At 48.1% G+C, this 15,831-nt stretch overlaps 2 protein-coding genes across 3 annotated transcripts in view; one reads left to right on the plus strand and one right to left on the minus strand.

The window, feature by feature from the left end:
* Positions 1–6,266: 6,266 nt before the first annotated feature.
* On the minus strand, positions 6,267–8,595 carry ADM (adrenomedullin). The gene is made up of 4 exons (XM_002822034.5): positions 8,428–8,595; positions 7,863–7,981; positions 7,563–7,712; positions 6,267–7,336 (listed from the first exon to the last, which is right to left on the minus strand). Exons 2-4 carry the CDS (start codon positions 7,958–7,960, stop codon positions 7,027–7,029), a joined length of 558 nt encoding a protein of 185 aa, XP_002822080.1. The 5' UTR covers positions 7,961–7,981; positions 8,428–8,595; the 3' UTR covers positions 6,267–7,026.
* Positions 8,596–8,681: 86 nt separating this feature from the next.
* The window catches only part of SBF2 (SET binding factor 2), a 544,825-nt gene continuing 537,675 nt past the window's right edge, over positions 8,682–15,831 (plus strand). Inside the window, exons 1-2 of one of the 2 annotated variants that reach the window (XM_063728148.1) lie at positions 8,682–9,157; positions 9,537–10,347. The gene's annotated coding sequence lies outside the window, so the exon portion shown is untranslated. Of the gene's footprint in view, positions 9,158–9,536; positions 10,348–15,831 lie in introns of those variants that run through there. The other variant, XM_054524676.2, reaches the window with a different exon arrangement.

The following is a 15,831-nucleotide window of genomic DNA, read 5'->3' on the forward strand; positions in this document are numbered from 1 at the left end:
CGCCACCATGCTCGGCTAATTTTTTGTATTTTTAGTAGAGACAGAGTTTCACCATGTTGGTCAGGCTGGTCTCGAACTCCTGACCTCAGGTGATCCACCCATCTTGGACTCCCAAAGTTCTGAGATTACAGGCCTGAGCCACCACACCTGGCCAGAAATTGACTTTTTTATACTGTTAGTAGAAATAAAAATTGATCCTTCCAGACGGCAATCTGGCTCAAATGCTTTAACAAAAAAGAGGACAGACCCAATGACCCAATACTTTTATTTGTAATAATTTATCCTAAAAAACAGTCATAAAATTACTCAAAGATGAGTTGAATGCACATAAAAATGTTCACTGAGGGCCTTAAAAAATTGTTTAGAGATGGGATCCCCCTATGTTGCCCAAGCTGGTCTCAAACTCCTGGCTTCAGGTAATCCTCCCACCTCGGCCTCCTTGTAGCTGGGATTATAGGTGCAAGCCACAGCACCCAGCTATATTGGGGGCATTTTTAATGGTAAAAACACAGAGGGAAAACCTTAGCATTCAGCCAGGCGCAGTGGCTCATGCCTGTAATCCCAACACTTTGGGAGGCCAAGACAGGAGGATCACTTGAGGCCAGGAGTTCAAGACCAGCCTGGGCAACATAGTGAGACCCCAGTCTACAAAATATTTTAAAAATTAGCTGGGCATGGTGGTGCACACCTGTAATCCCAGCTACTCAAGAGGCTGAGTCAGAAGGATTGGTCGGGCCCAGGTATTTAGGTTACAGTAAGCTATGATTGTGCCACTGCACTCCAGCCTGGGACAGAGTGAGACACACACAGACATACACACACACCCCAAAACCAAAATAACCTTAACATCCAACAGCAAAGAATGGTTAAACAAATTATGATTTGTTTCATAATTCGTTTCATTTCATTTTAATAAAATGAAATATGGTGCAGGAAATTAAAATGATGTTGCATAGATATATTTATTGGCATCAAAAGATGCCCAAATATACTGAGAAGTAAAAAAAAAAAAAAAAAAAAAATCAGCAGATCATGGACAAATATGATCTCACTCCTTTTTAATTGTGTAGCCCACTAGGAAAAGTTCAAATGACCAATAAATAAATGAAGATATGCCAAAATTCACCAGCAACCAGTAATGGAAAGTAAAACAATATTACTTTTATACCCATCAGCATGGCAAACATCAGAAGAGGATCCATGCTATATTTCTCAGGGTTTTCTAGAGAAACACAATCAGCAGGATATGTATAGATTTGTTGGTTTGTTTATTATGAGAACTGGCTTATGCAATTATGGATGCTGGTAAGTCTCAAGATATGCTATCTGCAAACTGGAGAAGCAGGAAAACTGGGGGTGTAATTCAGTCCGAGTCCAAAGGACTGAAAACCGGGGGAACTGATGGTATAACTCCCAGTCTCAGTATGGAGTGAGGCCACTGGTGTAAGTTGAAAACCTCAAGAACCAAGAGGTCTGATGCCCAAGGGCAGGAGAAGATGGATGTCCCAGCACAAGAAAACAGAGGGAGAATTTGCCCTTCTTCTGCCTTTTTTGTTCTATTCCAGGTCTCAACAGATTAGATAATGCCTGTCCACACTGGTGAGGGAGCTTCTTTACTCAGTCTACTGGTTCCAATGCTAATCTCCTCTGGAGACATCCTCACAGACATACCCAGAAATAATTTTTTACCAGCTATCTGGGCATCCCTTAGCCCAGTCAAGTTGACATATGAAATTAACCATCATACATACAAATATTGCAGTGACATGGGGAGGTGAGAATTCTCAGGCACTGCTGGTGGAAATGCATACTGGTACAGGCATTTTGGAAAGCAATCTCATACATTTAGCATAATCTGTATGTAGAAGCCTTTTAACTAAATGATGCCATTTCTGGGTATATATCTCCAAGAAATTTCCATTTAGACCCATAAGAGGACATGAAATGGAAGGTTAATTTACATATTGTTTGTGGCAGAGGGGTACTGGGGGCAACCCAAGTGTCCCTCATTAAAAGACAAGAAAAGTAAAATGTGGCAGATCCATAAAATAAGTAATATTCAGCAGTAAGAGGAAACAAATCTACCTGGATAATTTTTTTAAAGTGTTGAGTGAGATTAGGAAACAATAAATATTTTAACACAATGTGTTTGCAGGTTAAAAACATGTAGTTGTGAAATAACACAGCAGATTTTACAAGATTGCATACTATAATAAGCACAGATATCAAACACATTAAAGAGGGTTCCCATAAAGAAGATGTGAAGGGATACGGAAATTAAAGAAGAAAAAATAAAATAATTTTAAAAAGAGAGAAGCCTTGCACAGATTGGTAATGACAATTTGCCTTAAACTGAGTAGGTTTAATTCAGCTCTCTCCACTGAATTCAATTTTTTAAAGTGTGTATATGTATAATATATAAAAATGTCAAAAAGGAAGTTAGCCAGGCATCATGCCTATAGTCACCCCTACTCAGGAGGCTGAGGTAGGAGGATTGCTTGGGCCTGGGAGTCTGAGCTAGTGAGCTTGATCAAACCACTGCACTCCAGCCTGGGCAACTGAGCAAAACCCTGTCTCTAAAAAAATAAATAAATAAATAAAAGATTAAAATGTCTAAAATATTAATAGTGGTTATCTCTGAAAGTAGTATTACAGGTGGATCTTTTTCTTCTACACTGAATAAATATTGTAAATAAGTAAAATGCATTTTTTATGCTTTAAAATTTATCTCAATACTCAAAACTACTTTCCTAATGTTGGATAAATGTACAAAAACCTACTAAATTCAGCTGCCTGTGTGGCCACAGTCATTCTATTGTTTTTCCAGAATGTTCCAAAATAGCTCTGGAACAAGACCAGTGGGACCACCAGATAGCTATCTAGCCTCACCCTTCTTCCCTTGCACATGAAGACCAAGCCTCCAGCCTGGCTTTGGCAGAAACCTCTGTGAGACTCAGGATAACAAGGCCTTCTCCTTCTCAGCTGGGGAAAGGAGGGGCCTTATGTCATAGCTCTCTCTCTCTCTGAGAGTCAGTTCAGAACATCCTCTGAAAAGCTGCCTTGAGCAGCAGTTGCCAAGACAAAAGATCCCACCTCAAGGGTGGAAACTCTATTTGCAGTTTTGTAGACACAGGTGTTCTTCCAGGCGACTTAAGACCTACAGTGTGGGACTGTATTTGGCCAGGAATAGCTCAGAAGGCCTTCCCCTCCGAAACCAGCTCTTGAAGCTTCAGTGTATATTTTAACTATATTTGGCAATTCAAACCAAAGAGGTCAGTGGCTTAGCTCAGGAGAGGAAAAAGGTTGATTTATAATCCCTTCTTCAAACCAAGACCAAGAATTTAAAACTCAGTTCATTTATTTATTTTGCACTCATTGAGCTTACTGCTGAAGCAGCTCTCCTTCCCTATTCTACCAGCCCTCATGTAAATCTTTCAGAACCACAGGTGTAAATCACCTATACAAGCTATCCCTGTTTTAGAGGACATTTGGGGACATTTGGCTAGAGAATCTAAATGTTAAAATTATCCCACTTTACTCCGTATGTCTTTAGAGGATCAAAATAGCCTGTAGCATTTGGGTACAAATCCAGGCTCCATCGCTTATTATTCACTGTGTAACCTTGGCTGAGTTACTTTACGTCTCTGAGGTTGTTTCCTTATCTATAAACAGATAACACCTACTTCACAAGGCTGTTGTAAGAATTAAATGAGATAAGGTGTATAAAGTGGCAAAGAGAATATCTGACACCAAGCAAGTGCTAAAAAAGGAATCTGTTTCCATTCCTCCCCATCACTCCCCTTCACCCTTGGCTGTTCAGCCAAGGTGTTGGCTTTTCAAGAAATTGCCTGATACCCTGTGTTTGATTACAAATGTATGGTATCATTCCCACAGCAAGCAACAGTAGCTAAAGATAAAAGCTGTGACTACTCCTCAGCTGTGGACAGGTCGAATCAGCTCACAAATGACTCATCACTGTTGATAAACGATGTGTTCTTGGCATCAATAGTCCCTATCCTGATAAGCTTCAGCACCTCAAAGAGAAGGGCCCGGGGTTTGATGGTGACCTTCGGTTAATCCTGAACTCATACCAAACTGGTCTTAGGAGGGTCTCTGTCTCCTCTCACATGTCTCCAGTCACAGGATTCTGAGCGGGAAGGACTCCAGCTGAGCAGCTGCCTCTTTTGTCTTAGAGCTGAACCATCTCCTTCACTTGCCTTGGATTCCCTCAAGTCATAAGACTTCCTCAGCACAAGGCTAGACGCCTGTTCCCTGCTCACAACCGCCCTAAGCTTGTGCCCAACCTGCCTTTGGCAGCTTTGTTTGCTGGCTGACGCTGTGCCAGGGTGAGGTTTGGCTGGAGTGCTTTGTGGCTACAGGACAACGTTGGCTCAAGGAAAGGAGTGAGTGTCTAACCTTGCGCCACTGTCTGCGAGGCTAAAGTGTTTGGTGCTCTCTGCAGTTTCTGTAGCCCCTTCAGACCACCCAGAACCCACTCACTGGCACAGAAATTCCATGACAGGAATCTTGAGTCACTCTTTCATTCATACATGCCTGGTACCTTCTCAGTGCCTGTGCCTGACACAGAGTTCCCACAAAGTGAATCTTTTTCTGAAAGGCCCTTGAGGACAAGAATGGTCTGTAGCTGCATTTCTAACCCCCTCAATTCTGACACACCTCACACAATTATTAAGATCAAACAGGGCAATAAACTATATGAGATTGGCACTGTCAACAGCCAGGTGCCCAAACTGAGGCTTTGTATGGTCTTAAGGAAATTCTATGTACTCGAGTTTACTTTCTTCTAAATTGGAACTGCTTTGGAATGAGGTATCTCTGGACCCCGGAGTAGGGCCCCTTTCTCTCAGTGGGTATGCAGTCCTCTTCTGCAAGAAACTAAACATCCTAGCCCCTCGGAGGGGACCCTGTAATGTGCAAAAGCCCCAGAAGGCCCTAGGCTACCCTGGAAACATTTCCATTCTCCAAACTCACCTTCAGGTTTTCTTCACCAGGGAGATTTCTGAGATCACCTACAAGCACTGACATTGAGGCCAGGGAAGCTTTTTGGAAAGGACAAGTAGCTGGTCTCCATCTTGGGTCTTCAGGATATTGGATGAGACAAACGGGGCACCCTGAAATCAAAATCAGGGGTCCCTCTCTTTACTCTCCCCTTATGTCCTAACTGTTCCTATGTGCCCTGACTTTCTAGTCACTCAAGGGGGGGCTTAGTGTCCGTCTATCGCCGGAACTGGGGTCAACCTTCTCAGAAGATAAGGCATATAAAGAAAGCAAGGAGGAAGGAAGGAGAGAGAGAGAGGAAGGCTGGAGAAAAGTGAAGAAAAAAATGAAAAAAGGCTTGGGAAGGAGGAAGGAAGAGGGGAGCGGCTAGGGGAGGCGGAACAATGAAGGTCTCAGGCCGTCGGAGGCTCACGATTCCGGCGGCACGTCCGTCCTGCCCGCCTCCAGCCGGCAGCTGCACGCAGCGCAGCGTGTGGGCGCTGAGTCACTGTCCCAGAACAGGGAGCCGCGGTGCAGGTCTGGGGGGTGTAGGGGGACGGCCCTGGTTGGCATCTGCAAACTGTTTCTTTCTTTTTTTTTTTCTTTCTTTCCTCTTTCATTAAGGCTGTGTGCTGACTCCCACGTAGGAGAACTTATTAAACCGCACGTACTGCTTGGCGGCGCTGGGCCTGTCTCAGATGCCTGCAGGGGGCGCTACAGCCTCGCCCATGAGCCAGCGGCCCGCGGGCGCTCAGGCCCGGGCAGACCCGGGGTTACTGGGGGTTACTGGGTTTTCCGGAGGTGTCCCCACGCATTGCTGGGGCGGCTTGGAACTTTAACAACCGCGGCAGGCAGGGGGAACGCCTCTCTTAGAAGTCCTCAGAGACCACCCCAACTCTTCGAAGCGCGCTTTCGCGCAGGGTTCTGTGAGCAACCCTATAAATCTAGGACTCCGTTGCGCAACCCGAGAGTCCGGGCTCGCCAACCCACTAGGGCTCCCCCTACCCCCGCCCCGCCTGGCCGCCACGCCAGGCGGTGACCTCGGGCGTCTCCGCGAAGTCCTGATTCTCACCCAGGACACGTGTTCTGCGAGCCCCACACAGAGAACAGAGCTCGTGACAGCTCAGCCCGCTCAGAGTAGGGCCAGCACGTGCACGCGCCGCCGTCCCACCTTCCCAAGCCCGGCGGCGGGACCCCAAGGCTCCTGGGCGGGCCGGGACCAGGGAACCCTCCCTCCCTAGACGCAAGAGCCGAGCCGAGAGAATGAATCAGCATTGAGACAGTTTATTGGTTTGCTGTTCGCATATCACCCATTTTATGTAAATAGATTATACAGAGACTCGGTGTTTCCTTCTTCCACACAGGAGGTAATCAGTCTTTCTCTTTCATGCACACAAACACACTCACATTCCACGCGGCGAACAACTTTACACCTCGCTGAGACATTCACGTCTTAAAATAGGGGGAGGAGGACAATATAATTGCTTTTAAAATGCCCTTAATACAATATATAACGTACAAAAATATCTCTATATTTGAAGTTACAAAAAAAATCTTGACAGCAACAAACTTAAATATTGATAGTAACCTCTGTATGTACAACACGCATTGCACTTTTCCTCTCTAGGTTTTGGAAAGTTCAAGTAATAGTGAGGCTTGCGCCCTGGTGGGGTGACACGCCGTGAGAAATCAGTTTGTGGATGAGCACGGCTGTGGCTCAGACCCCTGCCCCGGGGGTCTCAGCATTCATTTCTCATTTTCTCCTCTCCTTAAGCCTGGAAAACACTCGGATTCTTCTGCACCCCGCCCCCCGGGGCACCTGCACCTGAGCAAGGCTAAGGAAGCGAAGCCCCCAGAAGGAGGGGCCCTTGCAAAGCCAGAGCTCGCCGCCGGAAGGTGCCTCCCGGACTCGGGGTCTCTGCAGGGCTGTCAAAGCCCGGTCCCCACACCGCTCGGGAAGTCCTTCGTCCCGGGAGGCACCAGCGGGATGCTTGCGCGACTATTCGTTGTGCCATGGGCGCCTAAATCCTAAAGAAAGTGGGGAGCACTTCCACTCGGGGGGGCTGGAGCCCCGTGTGCTTGTGGCTTAGAAGACACCAGAGTCCGACCCGGGCCGGCCTCGGGCAGGGAGCGCCGGCGCCGGCGGCCGTATCCCTGGGGGCTGATCTTGCTCCTGGGGGCGACGTTGTCCTTGTCCTTATCTGTGAACTGGTAGATCTGGTGTGCCAGCTTCTGCACCGTGCACGTCCCGAAGCGGCAGCCAAAGCTCCGGAGGCCCTGGAAGTTGTTCATGCTCTGGCGGTAGCGCTTGACTCGGATGCGGGCGGCATCCGGACTGCTGCGGGAGGGGGAGGAAAGGCAATTTGAGACCCCATCAAGCAGAGCTTTGGCCCCAACAACGGGAACGGGAGCCACTCTAGGGCCAGAGGGAGCTGGAAACTTCTCGCGCCATCTGAGCTGGGGTCCAGCCCCGACGATCCCCCGGGCCAGGGGAGTGGAGACAGAGAACTCCGCCCGCACACTTTCCTTCCCTCCCGTCCCTGGACAGCACAGGGCATAGTTACCTGTCTTCGGGGCTTCGAGAGGCACCCTTCATGTCCTGGGGCCGAATAAGGGTCTGGGCAGGCCCAGCCTTCAAGTCAGAGAGCCCAGTGGGGTAGCTGCTGGACATCCGCAGTTCCCTCTTCCCACGACTCAGAGCCCACTTATTCCACCTGGAAAACATAAGCAGACCCGATTCGCGTGCGTTCAGGTGACGCCCAGGCCCGCCCCTGATCCCATTCGCTTCTGGACCTTCGGGACCAACCGTCAGTTCCCCTTGCCTGCCAGGTACCAGCACGGGGGATGGCGCTGCCCCGACTCACTTCTTTCGAAACTCCGACGCGACATCCAACCGAACGGTGTCAGCGCCTAGGAAGGCGAGGGAACCCAGGTACATCAGGGCGACGGAAACCAGCTTCATCCCGGCTGCGAAGCGCAGACCCTGGAAAAGAAGAAAGAGAGTCGAGCGTGAGCACCCGGGCCAGCTGCACCGCCCGGGCGCGGCACGGAGGGCGGGCAGGGGCCCCGGCGAGGCGGGTTTAGCCCGCGCTTTCCCTGGCTCAGACGCTTATCTCCCTCCGGCGCAGAGAGGCGCCAGAGGCGTTTGCACGCGCCGGCCGGGTGACAGGCCCCGCAGGGGAGGCCGCTGCACCCCGCCAGGCTCCCAGAGGGTCTCTGCGCAACTTCTTGGAACTTGGCTGACGCAGCAGAGGGGACTGGGTCTCTGGATCTCCAGCTGTGTGCACAAGCTGGGCCCAGGATATAGGGTGTATCCCTCAGAGAACCCTCCAAAGTGGGTTGTTCCCCTCATCCAGCGCTCCCAGTTTAAGGCCTTGGCAAGCACTGCCCCCACCCCACCTCTTAACCCGCAGGGTCTGCGGCACCTACCTGCTAAGACAGTGATCTGCCAAGTACTTGAAGGATAAAGTCTCAGACGTCCCACTGGCAATGGCAAAACCACGAAGTCCAAGCCCAGCTGCAGTGAGAAGCCCGAAGTGGCAAGGCTCGAGCTGCTCTATCCAGTGTCACCAAGAAACCACTGAGTGGCCAGCTCTGGTTCCTGTGCTTTATAAGCGCACGGGTGGGGGAGCGGCGGGGCGGGGCTTGGGCTGCCCGGTTGCCTTCCCTTTCTTTCCTCAGCCACGCACGCTCCTGCTCTCGGACGCGCGCATTGCTTCCTTTGGGGCTGGAGTTGGGATGGGGGGAGGGGGGGAGGAGGTCCCTTGTGCCCAGAGGGCTTAGGTATGGGCTCCAGGCGGTTGATGCAGGAACTGCCATAGCCCTAACTCTTTGGGCACAGGGTTCAGACAGTACGCCGGAGCGAAGGGGCGCCACTACAACCTCTTGAGGTCCTTATCCAGGACCCATGCGGCCCGGAGTGCAAAGCCTCCTGGCGAAGAACAGCAAGAGCCCGCGGGAGGGACAGCGCGGATGGCCCGAGCCCGGACCTGGGGAGCTGTGGCCTCAAGTGGACCGCGCCCCCTGCCGGCTTGGCGCCTGACCGGGCCGCGACCCCAGACTCCCGCGGAGGGGCCGGGGCAGAGACCGAGCAGAGCCGAGAGGAGCAGGACTCACTTGTCCCCAGAGGACCGAGACCCCGGGGTTTCGGGATGAGCGAGTAAGATTTCACAGTAGGGACAAGGCTCAGAAAAGCTAAATTGAGAATTGGGATTTGGAGGGGGGAATTATCTGAAATTTCAGAATTTTCATTTCTATTTGGAAACATAGGAATAACCAAAATTAGGAGGAAATATACTGTTTCATTTTGCCTCCTTGTAATCCTATTATGCCTTATAAGGTCATAACCTGAGAGTGTGCCTGGCTGCCTTCATTAATCCTTCGTAAACGTGAGGACTGACTGCCAGGGAGCACACTAACGCTTCACGTATGCTAATCATTTTACAGTTTACCAAGCACGGCCACATCCCAGTCTACTTTGAGCTTCACACCCACCCTTGAGTCAGGCAAGGAAGGTAACATTCCTTTTCCCATTTCAGCAGGTAGAAAATTCAAGCTCAGAGAGGGGAGGTATCTGCAGAGAGGAGAAGTCACCCTGCAGGTAGGAAGCAGCAGAGTCCCTACTCGGCCCGACACGCTAGCACGGCCGACTGGGGCGCGGCGTGGATTCCTCTAGGCTGGGGTCACCATCTTCTCAAGGGGCAAAGGAGAGTCCTAGCCCCCGCCCAAAGAATTTGTGCCTGTTCATGATGAATCACGCTAAACACGTTTGTCACCCGTTTGTGCTCTTCCATCACAGCTTCTTTTTACTTCTCTCCTGGGGGCCAAACTGGGAAGGAAAGGCTAAGCCACGGGGCTTCCTGCTTCTTGCTTGTGGGTTTCTGGTGTCCTACTAACCACTCCTCTACTCGAATGTCCTGAAGCCCAGCGACTCGAGGGAGAGGCCAAAGGTGCGAGACCACTAGCCAAACAGGCTTCTAGTCCTCACCTCCCGGCAATTCGCTGTATGAAGGTGGGCGAGTCACGTCCCATCTCTCGAGTCCCCATCTTAGAGCGGGTCCCCAGCAGACCTTTAAGCTTCCTTCCTACTCTGCCATATGGCTCTGAGCTCCGGTGCAAAGGCGGCTGGGCAGTGGGTCGCGTGGACCTTGCCCAGAGTGGTCTGTCTGGGCCGCGCACTGCTGGCTCAGCTGCCTTTTCGCTCTCGGGACTCAACAGTGGACATTGCACCTGGCGAAGAAATGGCCGCGCGGAAGTTATTTAAGGACTCTTCCTGGAAGGAGTCACCTGAGCGGACCTGAATTCCATCTGAGGACAGAGGACAGATTCCGGGCCCTGACCCTGGCCCTGGTAAGGGGTTGGGACGCGGAGGGTTAGAGGAGTGCAGCGCGGCGCACTGGTCTGGATCCGGCCGCCCGGCTGAGCGCAGGGCAGTCACCGTAGCGGCCTGGCCGGGCGACGAGTCCGTCTGCTATTACTGCACGCCTGCTCGGTGACCAGAAGCCTCCCCAGCCTAACTATTGTTCTTCTCTCTTGTCTCCCACTTCCTTTTCCTTTCACTTTATCCTCTGCGAGTCAAGCTCTTCGCGCAGATCCAGGACTGGCTATCAGTCGCTCTGAGGATGCGACCTACTTGTCGCCAGCTTTCACTTGGTTCCACGCCAGGACAGGTTTTACTTTCATTTCTCCCGCGCTCCTCCGACTGCTGGGGAGGTCAAGGACAGCTAGGCGTCGGCCCACGGCCAGGGAAGGTCCCGTGGTCTGGACTCGTTCCTTCCAGTCTCCACCAGTCCTGGGGTGTGGGGCGGGGCGGGGGTGTTCGTTCTCCAGAGAACTCTGCGACTGTACCTCGCTGCCTCCTCGCTGCCCTTTACAAAAGCCCGTGATTCCGTGGGGAAACTGAGCTGTGGCTCTGCCAGGAGGATTGCGAAGCAAGTGCTCTTGGTTCAAACTCCTCTTTGAGCTGCAGGCGGTTTCAAAAAGGAAAGCAAGCCCAGGAGTGTAGGGAGACTCAGAGGCTAGGCTCTGCCAGCCTCGGGTGCCTACGCCAGCAACCTCTTGGCTGTGACAAGAATTCCTACCTGAGAGTCTTGGCAGCACCTTATCAGCCTGGTGCACTTTGCCGCTCTGGCACTTAGAGATCTGTCACTTGAGAACCAAGTCAATTCTTTAAGTAAAATCTTGGATTGGCAGCTCAAAGGATTTTGCTAGAAAGCCCCTATCTTGGAGTGTGAGTGTGTGCACGCGCGCGCACCCCGCTTGCATGGGTGAGTAGCAGGGGCCAGAGTGCTCCCCAAAGCGTCGTGGGTTTAAGTCGAAAAAAGATAAGGAATTTGTTAAATCTGGGCATCTATGTTTTTTCTCGTGAAATCTCGAGTTTGTTTAATTAATCATCGTTAACGACAAAAAAAATCACTAGAATGCATTTCTGGTTCAATGGTTCTATGGAGAAGGAAATGCTGCAGTGGGAGCTCTGATCCTGGTGATTTATTAACATAAGTTGCATCCATTCAAGTGGCAGTGATTGTAGATTCACGTTGAGCAAGGACAGTACAAGGAAGGAAGGAAGTGAAGGAAGAAACATCTTTAAAGTTTCTGGCAAGAAAAGAGAAAAGAAAAAGAAAAAAAAATCCTTGTTAATGAAGATCTACTTTTTTTGTGTGCTCCAGAATTTTAAAAGGTCAGATTATAAATAAACCTCCAAACCAATGTAATAAATGTGTACATCCTGACATTAGAGAGACATACATACACATATGCTAAAGGGTTTCTGCATAATGGTGTTTCAACTTCTTCACATTCCAATTGAATGATTTTTAGGCCCTACATCCAAGCCTGATTCTTAGTAAAGTTTGGAGTTTAAAAAAATATGTGGTAGTGGTTTCTCAGCTAGCACTGTGGACACAGTTCTTAAAGCCAGAGTGGCCATACTCAGGTCTTTCAGAGAAGCATTGAAAAATAATAAATATCAATGATATTAATAAGAATAACTAAAATGTGAGTAGCTAAGTGCATTGCATAATTATCTCAGATGCCTCCTTTATCAAACAGGAAATTTTATGATGCATTTATTATTAATATAGTTCAAAATGTCTTTTAAGCTGAGGACTTGTTTACAAAGTTCACTTGAAAACAAAGTTCAAGATGCATCCTGAAGTCATAACACAAAGTGATTTAGAGAAAGAACACAATCAGCCTTGTGGATTTGATCACTTACAAGGAGAAGTAAAGCAGGATACAAAGCCCAGGGCACTTTTTTGGGATCTCTGACTTCTCTAAGGACCTAATAAAAATATAGATCCTTTCCAGAAAAATGAACATGTACATAAACCAATTAAAGTATAAAATAGGCATACAGTTCCGGGAGGTTGACCAAGTTTAAAACCCTGACACAGAATAAAAAGCACTGTTTCCATATTTTAAATTTCTGTCTGGTTTACAGTGGTAAGGGCAAGGAGGACAGTTAACCTCCCTCTTTAGGGCATAATATTTTCCAGAGCATCGGCATAAAGAAAAGTAATGCGTTTGCTGCCTCATTTTTGTGCTCCTGTACAAAACAGGCAGAGAGTAATAGTTAGTTCTTGTACATGATAAAGCCAGAAGGCAAACCTCCCTGAAGCTTAAATAGGGTAAATTACTGCAGAACAAATGAAAGAGAAGAGATGGTCCAGTACAGTGGCTCGTGCCTGTAATCCTAGCACTTTGGGAGGCTGAGGCGAGTGGATCTCTTGAGCTCAGAAGTTCAAGACCAGCCTGGCAACACGGCAAAAATCCATCCCTACAAAGAAAAAAAAAAAAAATGAGAGAGAGAGAGAAGAGAAAGTAGTAAACCTAAAGAAGCTTGTTACAATAACACCTGTAACAGGACAAAATGAAATTACTTCACGAGAAATTTTTTACAGAGGGCACAATAAATGGCATTAATGAATGGATGATAAAAGAGATGATTAGGCCATTTGAATCATCCATAGCCAAAGAGAATGGTGTTAATGAGAGCAACCATCCTGCTACTTGTCTCCAGGTAGGGATCCTGTGGTATCAGATTAGAAACACCTGGAAAGAAGCAATTATTTTATATATGTATATATATGTATATTTTTTCTTTTTTCTTTTTATAGAGATGTGGTTTTATCATGTTGCCCACGCTGGTCTTGAACTCCTGAGCTCAAGAGATCCACTCGCCTCAGCCTCCCAAAATGCTAGGATTACAGGTATGAGCCACTGTGCTCAGCCAAGAAGCAATTCTGATGTATAAGCCTGAATGAATTGACAGTTTTTTCATTCTTTCAACAAATATTTACTGATAATATATTATGTACCCAGCACCGTGCTAAGTTCTCAACATACACTAATCACCAATGCAGTCATCAACAAACTTACCCTCAATGAGCTTACAGCCTAGTGACGTAGCCAGATATAAACAAATCCTTATCGGAATTATGTATTTACATGATTATAAACTGTGTTAAGTATTCTGAAGGAAAAAGCAAGACTAGGGGGATCTAATATTCCAAATGGAGGAAACAGCATGTGCAAACACTCAGAGATGGGAAAGAACTTGGTACATTAGAAAAAATGAAAGGAGTCCTGTTTGATAGGAGTGCATTGAATGATGGAGAAAAGAGGCCTGAAATGAGATTAAAGAAGTCATCAGGGTCAGAGCAAATAGGACCGTTTCTGACATGAAGATTTTGTACTTTATTTATGGTGACATGGAAAACTATTGACAGGTTTGAAGACAGGAGAGACATGATCTGATATACATTTATTTAAACGATCGTTTTGGCTATGGAATGTGGTAGATAGATTAGAAAGGCGCAAGAAAGGAAGCAGCACAGTGGTGGTACTCTGGAGAGACTGCAGAGAGTCTAGTCCCCCCATAATGTTTACTATACCCCCTCCCCACATACACATATTCATTCCATCCTAAAGTTCACCAGCTTCACTGACATGCACTCTGTTCAGTAGCACACGGCCTGCTCTCAGAAGAGCCCACACTTGGTGGAATGCTCTGCTGAAGCTGTTTTGAAATTCTCCAACATTTCTGAACAGGCAGTCTACATTTTCATTTTGCACTGGACTCCACATATTATGTAGCCAGTCCTGCTCATCAAACATGTGATCTAAGTAAAAGCAGCCTGTAAACTCTTACAGTACTTATCTATACTGTAGCTGCTAATGTCAGGGGTACTTCAAATGAATGTTAAGATTCAACCATTCATCTCATCACACATGTGACCGCAACTGCAGGACACTTTCTTTTTTTTTTTTTTTTTGAGATGGAGTCTCGCTCTGTTGCCCAGGCTGGAGTACAGTGGTGCCATCTCGGCTCACTGCAAGCTCTGCCTCCTGGGTTCACGCCATTCTCTTGCCTCAGCCTCCTGAGTAGCTGGGACTACAGGTGCTCGCCACCACTCCTGGCTAATTTTTTGTATTTTTAGTAGAGACAGGGTTTCACCGTGTTAGCCAGGATGGTCTCGATCTGCTGACCTCATGATCCGCCCAACTTGGCCTCCCAAAGTGCTGGGATTACAGGTGTGAGCCACCGCACCCGGCCAGGACACTTTCTATGTCATCTATGAAGCTTTTTCTTTGCACCCCAAACACACGCTCAAGGTAGAAATGGTATGTTTGCTATACAAATTTAATTTTGAGACAGGTTCAATAACCTGCTTACTGTCCTTAACATTTACCTATATAGAAAGTTTGGAACCATCGGTGAAGCTGGGAAAACAGTTAAGAACCTATTGCAATAATAAAAGTAGAAGGTGATAATGGCTCAAACTAGTGGGGTGGCAGTGAGGGTGGAGAGAAGTGGACATATTTGGGAAGTAGGAACAATAGGACTGAGTGATGAATGTGGGGCTGAGAGGCAGCTGTCAAGGGTAACATTCATTAAATTTCTTGCTTAGGGAACTAAATGGTTGAAACTATAGCAATGGATCAGGGAATTTTCCACCACAGCGGCATAGTCTCCTTTGTTATGCTTTGGTAGAGACGATCTGAAGAGGCCCCAGCCCTGCCTGGTGACGTTTGCTCAAGTCTAACTCATACTGCCTCCTTGAACTACTGTGGCTAACCACAGCAAGCACTTGAAATGACTGTACAGATCAAACCACTTACTCCGCAATAGCCCACTAGGGCAATGGGCTGATAAGCCTTGCTCATTGATAATTAGCTCCATTTTGTCTTTTTCTCATTTTTTATTTTATTTTTTTGAGCGGGAGTTTCGCTCTTGTTGCCCAGGTTGGAGTGCAATGGTGCAATCTTGGCTCACTGCAACCTCTGCCTCCTGGGTTCAAGCAATTCTCTTGCCTCAGCCTCCCAAGTAGCTGGGATTACAGGCACCTGCCACCATGCCCAGCTAATTTTTGTGTTTTTAGTAGAGACAGGGTTTCACCATGTTGGTCAGGCTGGTCTCGAACTCCTGACCTTAGGTGATCCACCTGCCTCGGCCTCCCAAAGTGCTGGGATTACAGATGTGAGCCACCGCATTCCGTCTGTTTCGTCTTCTAAAGCAAAAAAGAAAGGCATCTGCCAGGTACACATCATGATAGTGTTACATACCCTTCCTCCCTTCCTGCTCCCATCAGCCTTCAGGAAAACAAATCTGGGCTTGCTTTACTCTCTCTCTCTTTGGTGAAAGGTGATGGTGGTTATCGTCGGGGATGGTCTGGCTTTCAGCCAACCTCAGTAATCAGGCTGCCTTGTCAGGGCTTATCAGTTTCAACAGACTGGCAGCTGTTGGCTGAGAAGCAAAGCACAGCTTTAGTGTATACAAAATATGTTCACATGTATATACAAACACACAGTGCCTTTCTACATATACCTAGG

Source organism: Pongo abelii, chromosome 9, assembly GCF_028885655.2.
Source record: "Pongo abelii isolate AG06213 chromosome 9, NHGRI_mPonAbe1-v2.0_pri, whole genome shotgun sequence".
Taxonomy (NCBI): Eukaryota; Metazoa; Chordata; class Mammalia; order Primates; family Hominidae; genus Pongo; species Pongo abelii.